General features: G+C 55.7%; 1 protein-coding gene across 1 annotated transcript in view; it reads left to right on the top strand.

Annotated features, from left to right (window-relative positions):
- The window catches only part of TOP3A (DNA topoisomerase III alpha), a 30,819-nt gene extending 16,970 nt beyond the window's left edge, over positions 1 to 13,849 (top strand). Inside the window, exons 13-19 of the mRNA XM_045889741.3 lie at positions 31 to 160; positions 3,002 to 3,115; positions 3,215 to 3,380; positions 4,865 to 5,008; positions 6,497 to 6,619; positions 8,061 to 8,710; positions 10,046 to 13,849. Of these exons, the coding sequence (XP_045745697.1) occupies positions 31 to 160; positions 3,002 to 3,115; positions 3,215 to 3,380; positions 4,865 to 5,008; positions 6,497 to 6,619; positions 8,061 to 8,710; positions 10,046 to 10,224 (1,506 nt within the window). The 3' untranslated portion in view covers positions 10,225 to 13,849. The remainder of the gene's footprint in view (positions 1 to 30; positions 161 to 3,001; positions 3,116 to 3,214; positions 3,381 to 4,864; positions 5,009 to 6,496; positions 6,620 to 8,060; positions 8,711 to 10,045) is intronic.
- Positions 13,850 to 14,304: the final 455 nt, after the last annotated feature.

Here is a 14,304-nt window from a genome sequence, read left to right on the forward strand (position 1 = left end):
TCGGACCGATGCTTCTGCTCCTCCCTGTAGACCCTCCCTGTCTACGAGAGAGGTGCCTGCTTCCAGCCCAGCACTGTGGAGATGGTGGACGGGGAGACCAGCCCACCCCAGCTGCTCACCGAAGCCGACCTCATCGCCCTCATGGAAAAGCACGGCATTGGTCAGTAGCCTGTCGTCGTGGTAACCAGCAGCTCTTGTATGTCTTCTGGTCTTCGTGACAGCTCTGCCGTGGGTGTCCTCTTCTTGATCCCCTTTATAGCTGAAGGGAGGCATAGAGAAGTTCAGAACATGCCTGAGGCCACGAGGTGTGCGAGGTTTTTTGTTTTTTTGGTTTGTTTTTTTAAGATTTATTTTATGTATTTTAGAGAGAGTGGGGGGGGGCAGGGGGCAGAGGGAGAGAATCCCAAGCAGACTCCACTCAGCACGGAGCCCCACGCGGGGCTCTATGCCGTGACCCAGAGATCACGACCTGGCTAAATTCAACCCACTGAGCCACCCACGTGCTCTGTTGTGCGAGTTATTAAAACCTTGGTCTGAATAAGTCCACACTTAGGCTCTTAACCTCTGCTCCACCCCAGCTGGATCAGGACATGGATATGTCCCAGAACTCGGTGGCGGGGACGGGCTGGACTGGGAGCACCCTGGCCAGGTCCTGGCCATGGACTCAGGATTTTTGGCCCACACAGGGGTTTGTTTTTATCTCGAATAAGGTACCAACATTCAAAAGTTGAGAGATTCCACATAAACGTCTGTGTCTTCGTCTTGAGAAGTGTCGGGAGGTCTGGCAGCCCAAGCTTTCCCTCCCAGGTGGAAGCAGTTGGTTGAACTGGGAAGGCAGCTGCCTCTTCTCACTTGGCTTCGCTCACCAGTCGTTCCGTGCCAGGCCCCGGCGGCGTCTGGGTTGGTCACCCTGCAGGTAGCCACAGCTGGCCGTGCTCGGAGTTTCTGTTACAGCGTTTCCCCTGATTGTTTAGGAACTGAAATGAGGTTAAACAAGAAATTAGGCCAGAATTGGTTTTCCCAATAGGTTCCGTGGCCACGGGTTGACAGGCAGGTCTGCTGCCCCCTCGTCCGTTTCATCACGACTCTGAGGATCGTCTCTGGCAAACCCAGTTCAGAAGGGCAGCGGCGTGATGGAGAGAGAAGTGGCAGGAAGGAGAAGTAGAGCTCCCTGGGCGTGTTCCGGCAGCAGGCCGTTCCCCGTGGGGCACGGACGGCCACCTCACTACCCAGTGGCTTTTGTAGTTCTGTGACTTCGGAAGAAGGGCCCCTCTTGGAGTCCACTGGCCGTTGTCATGCTATCCAGAAAGCCTGTCGGCTTAAGTCAAATTAGAGTTCGTGTACTGCTCAGGATGTACTCATTACAAATGTGACGCTCACGAGAGCCAGACCTTGGTCTTGGCCCCGGGGACACAGTGAGGAATAAGGCCTAGGCATCCCGTGCCCGTCGAGGGCTCGTCTAGCAGGAGAAACAAATCAAAGCAACACACAAACACAGCCTGTTGGCTCTGCAGAGATCGGGCAGGGACCGTAAAACCTTACAGTAAGAGTTCCTGGGGAGTGAAGCAAGCCCGGCCCAGGCAGAGCGTGAGGGAGCACAAAGGGCCCGGAGAGCACGTGGCCCTGTGGTGGGGAGCAGACGGGGTGGTCACGGAAGGTGAGGCTGGAAAGATGATTGGAGCCCAAGTGCAGGGCTTGGCACGCTGGCCTGAGGGGCTTGGGTGTGGGCCTGTGGCTCGCAGAGAGCCATTTAAGATTTCTGAGGAGGGCGCCTGGGTGGCTCAGATGGTTAAGCATCTGCCTTCAGCTCAGGTCATGATCCCAGGGTCCTGGGATCGAGTCCCACATCGGGCTCCCTGCTCCTTGGGAGCCTGCTTCTCTCTCTCTCTCTCTGTCTCTCATGAATAAATAAATAAAATCTTTTAAAAAAAAGATTTCTGAGGAAAGGAGCAAAGAGAGCTGCATTTCTTAAAAACGTTAGCGGCGTTGTTGAGACATAATTCACATACTGATTTAAGTTACTCAGTGTAGTCACAAAATCAGGCAAGTATCACCTTACTTAATTCTAGAACGTTTTCATCGCCTCCAAAAGCAATGCCATACCCCTTAGCAGTCTCACCCCATTCCCCCTCCCCTCCATCGCTCCAGCCCTGGGCAACCACTCATCTTTCTGACTCAGTAGATTTGCATGTTTTACACAGTTTGTATACATAGAATGATAAAGCGAGTGGCCTTTTGTAACTGTCTTCTTTCACTTCGTGAGTTCTCACGGCTCGTCCACATTGTAGCGCGAATCAGTACTTGCTTCCTTTCTGTTCCCTGTACTGTTCCACTGTGTGCAGAGACCACAGTTTATCCATTCATCCGTTGGTGGAATTCAGGGCATTTCTGGTTTGGGGCAATTGTGAATAATGTCGCAGCGCACATTTGTGCATAGGTTTGTATGTGGACGGGTTTGCGGTTCCCCTGCGTAGATACCTAGGAGTAGAATTGCTGGGTCTGATGGTCGCTCTTGTGTTTACCTTCTGAGGAACCTCTGGACCGACCGCCGTTCGCGTCCCACCGGCCACGTGTGAGGGTTCAGGTTTCTCCGAGTTCTCACCAACATTTGTTCTCTGTGCTTTTCGGTGACGCTTCACACCAAGTGGGTGTGAAGTGTGGTGTTTCTTTGTGCTTTTGAGTTGCATCTCCTTGATGACAGAGCTCCATTTGCAAAGATCCCTTTGGCCACAGCATAAGAAATGGGTTGGGTGGAGGATGCGACCAGAAAGGTGGAGACTGAGCACATTGTCCTGATGCCGAGGACGTGATGTGGGTTCCAGCCGTGGCTTTGCCACGTGGAGCGGAGGAGAAAGACTTAGAGGTGTCTCAGAGCTGGCGTGGGCCTGATGCAAGTGGAGGTGTCTTACCGAGAATGAGGAGTCCAGGCAGAGGAAGGTGCCTGTGGGACAGCGGGGAGGGGGGTGTCTGCATCACGCTGAGTAACGGAAGTGGCTTTCAGGGACTGATGCCACCCACGCGGAGCACATCGAGACAATCAAAGCCCGGATGTATGTCGGGCTCACGGCAGACAAGCGGTTCCTCCCAGGGCATCTGGGCATGGGGCTCGTGGAAGGTAAGCAGGAGTTTGAGGTGGGTGGTTGCAGAGCCAGGCGGCTGAAGCCCCCGGGGGAGCTGCGTGGGGCCCCGCGGAACACTGCTCTTCTCCCTGCAGGTTATGACTCCATGGGCTATGAGATGTCCAAGCCTGACCTTCGGGCCGAGCTGGAAGCTGACCTGAAGCTGATCTGTGAAGGCAAGAAGGACAAGTGGGTGGTTCTAAGGCAGCAAGTCCAGAAATACAAGGAGGTTTTCGTTGAAGCGGTGGCCAAAGCTAAGAAGTGAGTCCAGACCCTACTTGCCTGCGCGTGAGGTCATTTAGCTCTGCCTCCTGGGCCGTGCCCTTGCCCTGAGCAGTGAGAGCGGGGAAGATTCAGCAGAAAGCGGGGGACGCGCCTCCTCGCTCCTCGTCACGTGTGCCCGCGGGTGCTTCAGCGTCCCCCAGGCCAGTTCGCCTTCTGCAGGGCTGTCATGCTTGGGTGTCCACGTGCAGCTGCTCCCCCTTCGGGTTTTCCTCCCGAGTTCTGTTCCTTCTGTAGAGCTTTGTCAGCCCAGAAACCGTAAGCAGAAAAATCTGGGCCAGTTATTTCAGGCTGTTGGCTTTAGAGATGCCATTCTCTGGATTTTAATTCTGTCTCAAGTTAACAGGCACACAGTCCCGAGCCGTAAATTCAGTCTGACACATTTGTTCTATGGAGTATTTGGAGGTGGTCATGTAGCAAGCAGTATGTGGGCATGTTGTTGGGGAAATACACCTTTTCTGCCCCGTGCCAACTAGGGAAAGAAATGGATGAGCCGGGGCGCCTGGCTGGCTTTAGTCGGTAGAACATGTGACTCTAGATCTCGGGATTGAGTTCAAGCCCCACGTTGGGTGTAGAGATTACTTAAATTTATTTTTAGAGACAGAGTGTGCTCGAGCACGCATGCAAGTTGGGGGAGGGACAGGAGAGAGAATTTCAAGCAGATTCCGTGCTGAGCGCAGAACCTCACACGGGGCTCAATCCCACAACCCTGAGATCATGACCTGAGCCGAAATCAAGAGTCAGACGCTCAACCGACTGAGCCACCCAGGTGTCCCCCAAAATAAAATCTTTAAAAAAAAGGCCAGGGTGGGGAACGGATGAGCTAGCTTAAATGTAAACCCAGACAGGCATTTCTGGAGTGCGTGCAGGGACCCTGTGCAGTTTGATGTGAGGCCAGTGACAAGGCAAAAGTACCTACCTGTAGCTGGATCCCTCCTGGGAGCTGCTGGGAGCCAGAGAGGAGCCAGGGCTGCTTGGCCAACCTCTGTTCTCTGCATCAGGCCTGTGGTGAGCAGCCCCCTTCGCCCTGGTCAAATTCACCTGGTGTGCACATAAGAATATTGTAGGGGGTGCACCTGGGTGTCTCGGTCAGTTGGGCGGCTGCCTTCGGCTCAGGTCATGATCCCGGGGTCCTGGGATTGAGTTCCGCATCGGGCTCCTTGCTCAGCAGGAAGCCTGCTTCTCCCCTGCCTGCCATTCCCCCTGCTTGTGCTTGCTCTCTGTCTCTCTCTTGCTCTCTCTGTGTCAAATAAATAAATTAAATTAAAATATTGTAGGGGTACCGGGTGGCTCAGTCAGTTAAGCATCTGCCTTCGCCTCAGGTCATAATCCCAGGACCCTGAGATCATGACCTGAGCCGAAGGCAAACACTTAACCGACTGAGCCACCCAGGCATCCCAATAAATAAAATCTTAAAAAAAAAAAAAAAAAAGAATATTGTGAATGTTTTGCTCTTTCTTCAGATTGGATGAGGCATTAGCCCAGTACTTTGGGGAAGGGGCAGAGGTGGCCCAGCAAGAAGCCATCTACCCGAGCATGCCAGAGCCCATCACGAAGTGTCCACAGTGCAACAAGGACATGGTCCTCAGGACCAAGAAGAATGGCGGGTCAGTGCCGTACATCTGCTTGCCCAGCACTTGCTGGGTTGGCTGGACACTCTCTGAGAGGCCCTGTCATTTCATTTCTGTGTCATTATTTAAAGGCGGTCCTACCGTTGCCGGCCCATGGACTAGGTATTGGAGATAGAAGGGTAGCTGACAGGGACCTGGCCTTGGAGACGTGAAGTGCTCTGGGATTCAGAGGGGGTGGGGGATGATGGTGCCGCTGTGTCCCTTGTGGATGGGACATCGCCCACCCACCGTGTGGATGATGGTGGGGAAGGAGGAGCTGAGGAACCAGCTGGGTCTGAGTTCAGATCCCACTTCTGCCACATACACAAGTTTTGTGCCCCAAAGCAGGTTACATTAGCTACTGAGCCCCAATTTCCTTTCCCATAAGCCTAGGTCAGTGGTGTCTACCATGGGAAGGGTGAGGATTTAGTGAAATGTCTCCAAAATCCAGCCCTGGGGGTCAGGAAGAGCAGAATTTGATCCCAGGTCCTTCATTCCTCCGACCCCCTTGGATTCCCCAACTACTGACCCATCACTGGCCCGGGCACAGAGAAGGCCAGCCTGGCTCTCAGAAACCAGAGGTTAATGGGCCTGACCTGGGACTTGGGATGCCCACAAACACAGAAGGCAGTGCCAGGGTGGGCTTAGCCCGGTGCAGGATACTCGTAAACGCTCCAAGTGCTTGGGTCAGCCGGGGAGGTCTGGAGATCGTCCTGTGGGATTTACCGCTCTGAGGGGTATGTGCCAGTTTCCATTTCTGAGTTTGTAGGTTTGCTCTTTGAATAATTGGGCTTTGAGGTTTTGTTGGGTGGCTTTCCCCTGATCCAGCCATACCCAGGCATGCTCAGAGGACGTCATAGCCAGGCATGCTCAGAGGACTTTGTAAATTGTGTTCCCATTGGCTTTTCTGGCTCTAAAGTTTTGTGACTGGAAGCCGCAAAGAACTGTTGGCCGACGACGCAGTGCCGGTGTCCGGAATAAAGACTCTTCCATCAGACAGCTAGGGCTCTCTTCCCAGCGCCCCCGCTTACTGCGCGTGCATCCTTGGGCAGGTTTCCAGACCGCCCCCCGCCTGTTTGCCCCACTGTGAACTGAGGGTGCTGCTGGTCCCCATCGGGGTTGTCATGTGGAGAAGTCAGGGAGCATCTGAGAGCACGCGGCCTGGAGCCTGAGCAGAGCCCTCGGGACTGGGCCTTGCCGTGGCCCAGGAGTTGGTCAGCGGGTGGTGGTTTCTAAGTAGAAAGCGGAGTCAGCAAGAGCAGTTTCTTTTTCTTAGGGAGATGAGAAATAAATGCAGGCCAGTTTTTCTCAGTCATTCAGTACCAGCGACTGCGCATCCATTTATGTGTCCTCCAGAAAAGTGAATGTCTCCTTTTAATCAGCTGGAGAAAATCTTCTTTGCCAGATGGGCGACAGCCCAGGAATGTGTATTTCCTGCAGTCCGGTGGCTTCTGCCCGACCCTGCTCCCTGTGCTCCCTCTCCAGGTTCTACCTCAGCTGCACGGGCTTCCCAGAATGCCGATCGGCCATGTGGTTCCCGGACTCTGTGCTGGAGGCCAGCAGGGACGAGAGTGTGTGTCCAGTGTGTCAGCCGCACCCTGTTTACAGGTGAGCTGGGCCCCTGCGAGGCTGGGACGTGCTCGCCGCGCTCAGCAGCAGCTGGGTTGGTGGTCCTGAGTCGGCTTGTGTCCCACCCTTGCCTTTGTGGTATGGAAGCCATGGGCCTGGGGGCAGGTCCCAGGGCAGCTCGGGAGGAGCCCTCCATGCACCTGAAGAACCACGAGGGCACCCTTTCCCTGCCCGTTCCAGCTAGATTGCTAGATTGCTGCCCAGCCGAGTTGGGGAAGTGAATATTCCGGTGTCAGATAGTGTTTCCAGGCTCCTCCCAAAAGCCCAGAGCCCTTGGGTAGAACTGGTCCTCAAACCTTTTGGTCAGAGGACCCCTACACTCTTAAAAATCATTGAGGGGTGGCGCCTGGGTGGCTCAGTCGTTAAGCGTCTGCCTTCGGCTCAGGTCGTGATCCCAGGGTCCTGGGATTGAGCCCCACATCAGGCTCCCTGCTCAGCGGGAAGCCTGCTTCTCCCTCTCCCACTGCCTCTGCTTGTGTTCTTGCTCTCGCTATCTCTCTGTCAAATAAATAAATAAAATCTTTAAAAAAAAATAAAAGTAAAAATAAAAATCATTGAGGAAGGCACCCAGAGAGCTTTCATTGTGGGTTAAGTTTATCAATACTACCATATTCTGAATTGAAGTGGAGATGTTTTAAAAATGTACTTTTTAATTTTAGAATAGGTACGCTGCATACTAAGATAAATAGCATATTTTTACGTATTTGTAAAGCAAAAAGGTAAGAAGAAAATGCCTATTTGCAAAGCAGAAAACGGAGAAAGAAAATGCATTGTTTTCCATTTTTGTGAGTCTAACATCTGGCTCGATAGAGTTAGACTCTGGTGTCTGCTCCCAGTCAGTCCACTGGGCTGGTCGTGTGGGCTCTAGCCTCCGGCAAACTCATGCATATGGCATGGGAGGACGAGAGCACAACAGACGTAACTTCCTAGCCTTGTTACAAAATAGTCCTGACCTCACCAGCAGCGTCCAGGGGCCCAAGAACCACTGGTTATAGGAAGTGAACCTTTCCGAGGTTTCTGTGTTTTTTAAGGTTTTACTTATTTATTTGAGAGAGAGTGAGAGCATGAGCAGAGGGGAGGGGCAGAGGGAGAGGGAAAAGCAGGCTCCCCACTGAGCAGGGAGCCCGATGTGGGACTCGATCCCAGGACCCTGGGGGATCATGACCTGAGCCGAAGGCAGACCCTTAACCAACTGAGCCACCCAAGCGCCGCGCGGCTTCTGTGTTTGGGAGATTAACCGGGGTTTCAGATTTCTTCTGTCTCCCACTCTGAGCTCTCATGACACCCAGAGGGGCTTGTGGCTGTTAGGTGCTGGGGTGCGGGGGTGCCGAGGGGAGGCCCGGGGTGGGCGCAGCCCTCTGCGGACAAGGAGACACTTCAGCTGGTAGTAAGGCTTTCTCGCATCTCCTGGCCTCGCTAGGTTGAAGTTAAAGTTTAAACGCGGCAGCCTTCCCCCGACCATGCCCCTGGAGTTTGTCGGCTGCATCGGCGGATGTGACGAGACGCTGCGGGAGATCTTGGACCTGAGGTTCTCACGGGGCCCCCCCAGAGCTTCCCAGCCAGCCAGCCAGCCCTCTAACTACCTGCAGGCTAGCCAGTCCCTGAATAGAATGGCCAGCGCCCCCCGGATGCTGCCCCCACCCACCGCCGCCGCCGAGGGCAGCAACTCGGTGACCTGCAACTGCGGCCAGGAGGCCGTGCTGCTCACCGTGCGGAAGGAGGGCCCCAACCAGGGCCGCCAGTTCTATAAGTGCCACGGCGGCGGCTGCAGCTTCTTCCTGTGGGCCGACAGCAGCCCCTCGGAAGCCGGGGGGCCGCCCTCCTCCACGTCGAGACCCACCGGCGGCTTGCTGGGCCGCCCGCCCGCCACAGGGGACCGCCGGGGCGGGTCCGGCCGACCCGGAGATGAGGACGGCGGCGGGGGCATGTCCTGCCTGTGCAGCCAGCCCACCGTCACCCGCACTGTGCAGAAGGACGGGCCCAACAAGGGCCGCCGGTTCCACACGTGCGCCAAGCCCAGAGAGCAGCAGTGCGGCTTCTTCCAGTGGGTGGACGAGAACGTGGCCCCAGGTGAGGCGGGGCGCCCAGGCTCGGGTTTGCTTGGTGGTCTCCACCTCGGAGACCCGGGCGGCGGAGGGAGGGACGAGGGCAGCGGTGGGGCTGGTGCAGCTCTCGGGGCAGCCTGCCGCGTGCCCGGCGCTGTGCCCAGTATACCGGCTGTCTTCACGTCTGTCGGCTCGGCCCTGTGAGGCCGCGGAGGCCCAGGGTAAACGAGCTGCCCCTGCTCGGGGTCCCACGGCCACGCGGCCCGAGGTCGGCCCGACCCCACAGCCCTGGGCTCCTCTAGCCTCCGTAGGCTCGCGAGGTCCTCGTCATCGGCCGCCTTCCTTCAAATGCGGAGCCTGGCCCCCCCTGGGGATGTCTAGGAACCCGCTCAGGCTTACACGGCTTGGGCCCGGTGCCCCGAAACCGGGTGTGGTGAGAATTGCCCCCCAGACATTGGAGCCAGGTGGATAATGCCCCGGAGGCCCCCGAAAACGGCCCCCGCCCGCCCCAGTGCCCAGCAGAAGCTTAGCTCACGTGTGAGCATGGCCGAAAGGCCTGGTGGGAGCTCTGTTGTCGGGCAGAGCCGGGCCCCGAGCCTGCCTGTGGAACCTTGAACAGAGGGCTTGGCCTCACAGCCTCATGGTTTCCTCAGTAAGATGGGCGCTTGCCCGCCTTCCTTGGGGTTCCTGTCTTGTAAAAGAGTTAGGGAGTCTCAGGCTATGATTCTGACACACGGGGTTGCCGGCTCGCACGTACAGGAAGAACCCAGAAGGTTTGATAAGGCGCCGGGCTGGCTACCGGTGGCGGAGGGGGGCCGGAGACAGGCTCACGTTGGAAGTGTGTGAGGAGCGGTGGTTCGGGCGTGCAAGGCTCCCTTGTCGCCCTGTTGGAAGGAAGCGCTGTCTGACCTCCAGGCCAGCTGATCAGTTGTCCTGGGCGCCAGGGCAGTCAGAATTAAGAGGCCTGTTTGAGGCCTGGAAGAATCCAGAACTCAGTTAACTTGCATGGGAGGTGGGGAGCAGGTGGTTGGTCACGGGCCTGCCGGGTTTCGCTGCTTCTCCAGCAGCCTCAGGCCCGTTGGCTGGACCTCTGCTTCCGGAAAGAGGACGTGCGTGAAGTGACAACAGTGCCCTTTTCATCAGGATAGTGATTGTGGGCCAAGGCCTTCAAGGGCTCTGGATTCTTCAGGGAGTGGCGTTGGGGCCACTGAAGATGACAGAAGGGAAGGGAGCCTGGCCTGGGGGTGGACACGGCCGTGCAAGGCTGGGGGGACACCCTGCACCCAACACTTGGACCTGGACTTCCTGCCTCTTCGGTGTGTCTGTTCCGAATTCAACCTTCCCCTAATTCTTCCCACAGGGACTTTCGGAGCCCTGACCTGGCCAAGAGGCAGAGAAAGAACCCAGGGGCCAGAGGCCAGAAGCAAAAGAGCCCGGGCCAGTTCCACAGACACGGGGTCCACGCCCAAGAAATCCCGGAAATGCAGCCTTTGCCACCAGCCCGGACACACCCGTCCCTTCTGTCCCCAGAACAGATGAGGCAGGGGAGTGGAGGGAGGGCTGCTTCCTCAGACCTGCCCCTTTCCTCTCGGGAATAAGCTGTTTTCACTAGGACCTTCCCTGCCCTGTGGAGGTCTTGAGGAAAGCGGTGGCTTCTGGAGCCTGGCCTAGCTGTGCTCGGGAGTCAGGATCCAGACCGCTTTCTGGAGAAGTCCATCTCGGGTGGACAGTAACCCCCGGCCTGGGGCTTCTCACTGCTGGTGCTGCGGAGCATTTAGCAGCGGGGTGGGTGCATCCTGCGCTGTGGCCTCCGGGGCTTTCTTCCCTTCTGGAAAGTCCCCTCGAGGGACCAGCACTCCTGTTCCAGGCTCCGGGCAGCCTGGACAGGGCTCCGCTCGCGGACGTTCTGAGAAAGGAGGGTGTAATGCAAGAACATGGCTCTTGTTCTAAAATTGTGTCTATCGAAGAAGCTTTGTTTGTCTTTATCGAGACGCCGCTGCGGCCGGGACACCCCACGGCTCGTGTGCCTTAATAAAGAATCCTGTCCCTCTGCTCTGGTGGGTGTGGTGCACTGGTGACCGATGGCAGAAGCGGCGGCCTCGGACCCCAGCCAGGGCTCGAGGGACCTCTCACCGACCTCTGGCCCTCTTGGCCTCTCCTCCCAGCCCCACGAACAGCTTGCCCCGCAGAGCAGAGCGGAGAGGCCATATGAGATGCAGAATGCTTCCACTCTGTGCAGGGGTGGCCTCGTCCCTTGTGTGTCTTTACAAAACCCTGTGAATGATACGTAACCATGTGGCTTTATTTTGCTGGTTAGGAGATCAACAGGAATGGGTGTGAGTTGCCAGGAGTTGCGTTGCTGGCTGCTGAAGAAATGAACAGTCCTCACTCTTGGACTCCTGGCTCCATACCCTCCAGTTACACCAGTTGCTCGTGGAGCATCTGAACAGTGGGGTGGGTCACGGCCCTGCCTTTGTGTTTTCGTCCCCAGCCCCCCAGCCCTTGGCAGCCACCAGTCTGCTTTCTGTCTTGGTGGCTTTACCTCTTTGGAACAGTCCCTGTAAATGGAATCACAGAGCCTGTGACCTGCCGTCTGGCTTCTCTGCCTTCGCGTATCGTCTGCAAGGCTCACCCATGAGCGCGTGTCAGCATGTGATTCGTCTGTGTGACTGAGCGATACTCCATCCTGTGGATGAACCACATCATGTCCATCCGGTCAGCTGATGGGCATTTGCGTTGTTCCCACATTTTGGCTGTTGGGAACGGTGCTCATAGAAACTCACGTACAAGATTTGAACACCTGTCTTCAATTTTGGGGGGTACATACTTGGGACCAGGTCTGCCGGCTCTTATGGGAATTCTGGGTGACCTGTTTTCCCCAGCAGCTGCCCTGTTTCTCGTTCCCACCGGCAACACACGAGGGCTCTCCACCTCCTCGCCAATGTGTATTTTCCTTTATTTATTTTTATTATGGCCATCCTAAGGAGTGTGAAGTGTTCTCTCATTGTGGTTCTGACTCGCATCTTCCTAATGACCATGGATGCCGAGCATCTTTTCACTTGCCTATGGGCCACTTGCATATCTTTGGAGAAATGTCTGTTCGAGTCTTTAGCCCATTTTTCAAGTGGGTTTTGTTGCTGAGCTATAGGAGTTCCTTAGAGATTCCGGATTTTAGACGGATTTGTGGATTTTAATCTTTCCACAGGTAACTCCCGTGTGTGCCAAGACCAAAAGCTATTTGGGTGGATTGTACCAAGGTTAGACCTGGCTCGGGTCCTGCACCTTAACCGCTGAGCCTGAGCAGCCCCATTTGTAACAGGCTCTGGGCAGAAGGTTGCAGCCAGGCCGGATGGCAGTGAGAAATTCCCGAGCAGAACCCGTGAGGGAGTTTTCCAGGTGTCTCGATGGCCCGCTCAGGCTAGCAGAGTTCAGGTGATGAGAAATTGAACTTTCCCCACCTAACTGTGACTGGAAAGGTGTGACCCCTGAAATGACCCCCGTCTGCAGCTTGTGCAGTGCAGGACCAAGGTGAAAACGACCCCAACTTCCTGAGCACTAGACCAGGTGGGTCATCCACGTTTCTCATCCAGCCTCCCCGCAAGGCAGCGCCTGCGACCCGTCTGCTAGTGGAGACTGAGGCTCAGACGGGGAAATGCTTTCCCCTATAAGCAGCCAAGCTGGAATTGGAGTCTGCCGCCATGCCTACACCTCAAAGCTCTGGGAGAACCCACGCCGAGGTGAAGGACCGATCGAACACGCTCGAGAGTCTGGCCTTCCCACCAGCCTGAAGGCCCGGCCCCATAAACTAAGTTGTCTCGGGAAATCGGCAGCCGTGCAGAAAGGGCCCAAAACAGCCTTCCCGGAACCATTCCTGTTGGTCTCTGGAATACACCCTGGGCCTCGTCCACTGCAGCCTTACTAGCTTCCGTGAATCTAGTGCCTCCAAATTGTAATGGTGCTGGGTTGTTTTTATTGTAATATCTTTATTTTTCTGATTACAGAAGTGTACTTCTGAAAAATGCCAATGTGTAAGCCAGTGGTGATGGACCAGGTTGAGGGCCCTCGTTTTAGGGAGAACAGGACAGAGGTAGAGCAGTGGCCTCGGACGGCAGGCTGTTGGGTGAGGCTTCCAGGCCCCGCCCCGGCCCCTGGGCCCCACGCCCTCCTGGGCCCCGCCAGCCACATAAATGGCCAGCCACCTAAGTCGCTGTCTGAAGGGGAAGGGCCGTTTGCTACCGAAACTCAGGAAGTCCTTTCCTCGTCTGCTTGGGACACCAGCTCAGAGGCACCTGTTCTCCTGGTAGATTCTGGCCCCCGAGGCAACCAGGTGGCTCCTCGGCTGACTCCAGGGAGTCAGCCCGACTCGGTGCACTCCAGGCAGGTGTGGCGAGCCGGAGACAGCAGGCACAGCTCCCGGGAGTGTGCCTCGATTTCCACTGTCCGCTGCAAATCGTAAAGTCTCCGGAAAGGGGGTTAGGAGCCCACAGCCGTGGGGCAGTGGGGCCGGGATGGGGGTGGATGCGTGCCCCCCTGGGCTCCCGCCTCCCAGACGCACCTGTTCGCCCCTTCCTGCCCACCCGGGGCTCTGGGCTGGTTTTCTGGCCTGCTAACCGAAGTCCTTCCAGAATGCAGTTTGGCAGCTTCCTCAGAGTCGGAACACTGAATACTTTCCACTCCCAGGAATGTCCCATGCCGCAGTATGCATGCGCAGAGACTTTCTTCAGGGTGTGTTGGCTTAAGTACAGTTTGCCCCCTGCTTATCTTTGGGGGATACGTCCCAAGACCCCCCAGCGGTTGCCTAAAACCACAGATAGTACCAAACCCTACATACGCTGTTTTACTATGTCTTTTCCTATACCTACATATGAATGAGTTTAATTTCTAAATTAGGCGCAGTAAGAAATTCACAATAACTGGACGCCTGGGTGGCTCAGTTGGTTAAGCGACTGCCTTCGGCTCAGGTCATGATCCTGGAGTCCCTGGATCGAGTCCCGCATCGGGCTCCCTGGTCGGCGGGGAGTCTGCTTCTCCCTCTGACCCTCCCGACCCTCCCCCCTCTCATGCTCTGTCTCTCTCTCAAATAAATAAAATCTTAAAAAAAAAAAAATTCACAATAACTAATAGAACCGTAACGATATATTGTAATAAAACATACGTAAATGTAGTCTCTCCCTGTCAAAACTACCTTATTGTAGCCACCCTTCTTGTGGGGACGTGAGGTGGTTCAATGCCTATGGGATGACATCAGGAGAATGACGTGGGCGTTGTGACCCAGCATGAGGCTGCTGTGGGCACGATACATTGGGAGGATCATCTGCTTCTGGTCTGCATCTGGCCATGCAGAACCGAAACCGCAGATAAGGGGGACTGCCGTCATAGCAAAGATGGGGACAACCGGGCAGGCCAGCTCTAGGGAATGAACGGTACCCCCACTTGAGAGATTATCCTACAGCTAAGTGTTCCTGAAGGGAAGGGCCTACAAGTGGGTTTACAGAAAGGAAGCGTCTTATATATGGTAAGATCAATTCTAGAGTTCTCTTAGGGTAGAAGTGATAGCAGTGGCATATTTTATATTAGTAAGTTTCTATTTGCCATGGGGGGGTGTCCTTTATCTGCACC

Source organism: Mirounga angustirostris, unplaced genomic scaffold, assembly GCF_029215605.1.
Source record: "Mirounga angustirostris isolate CCGP_5_RB_7025 unplaced genomic scaffold, mMirAng1.0.hap1 SCAF_17, whole genome shotgun sequence".
Taxonomy (NCBI): Eukaryota; Metazoa; Chordata; class Mammalia; order Carnivora; family Phocidae; genus Mirounga; species Mirounga angustirostris.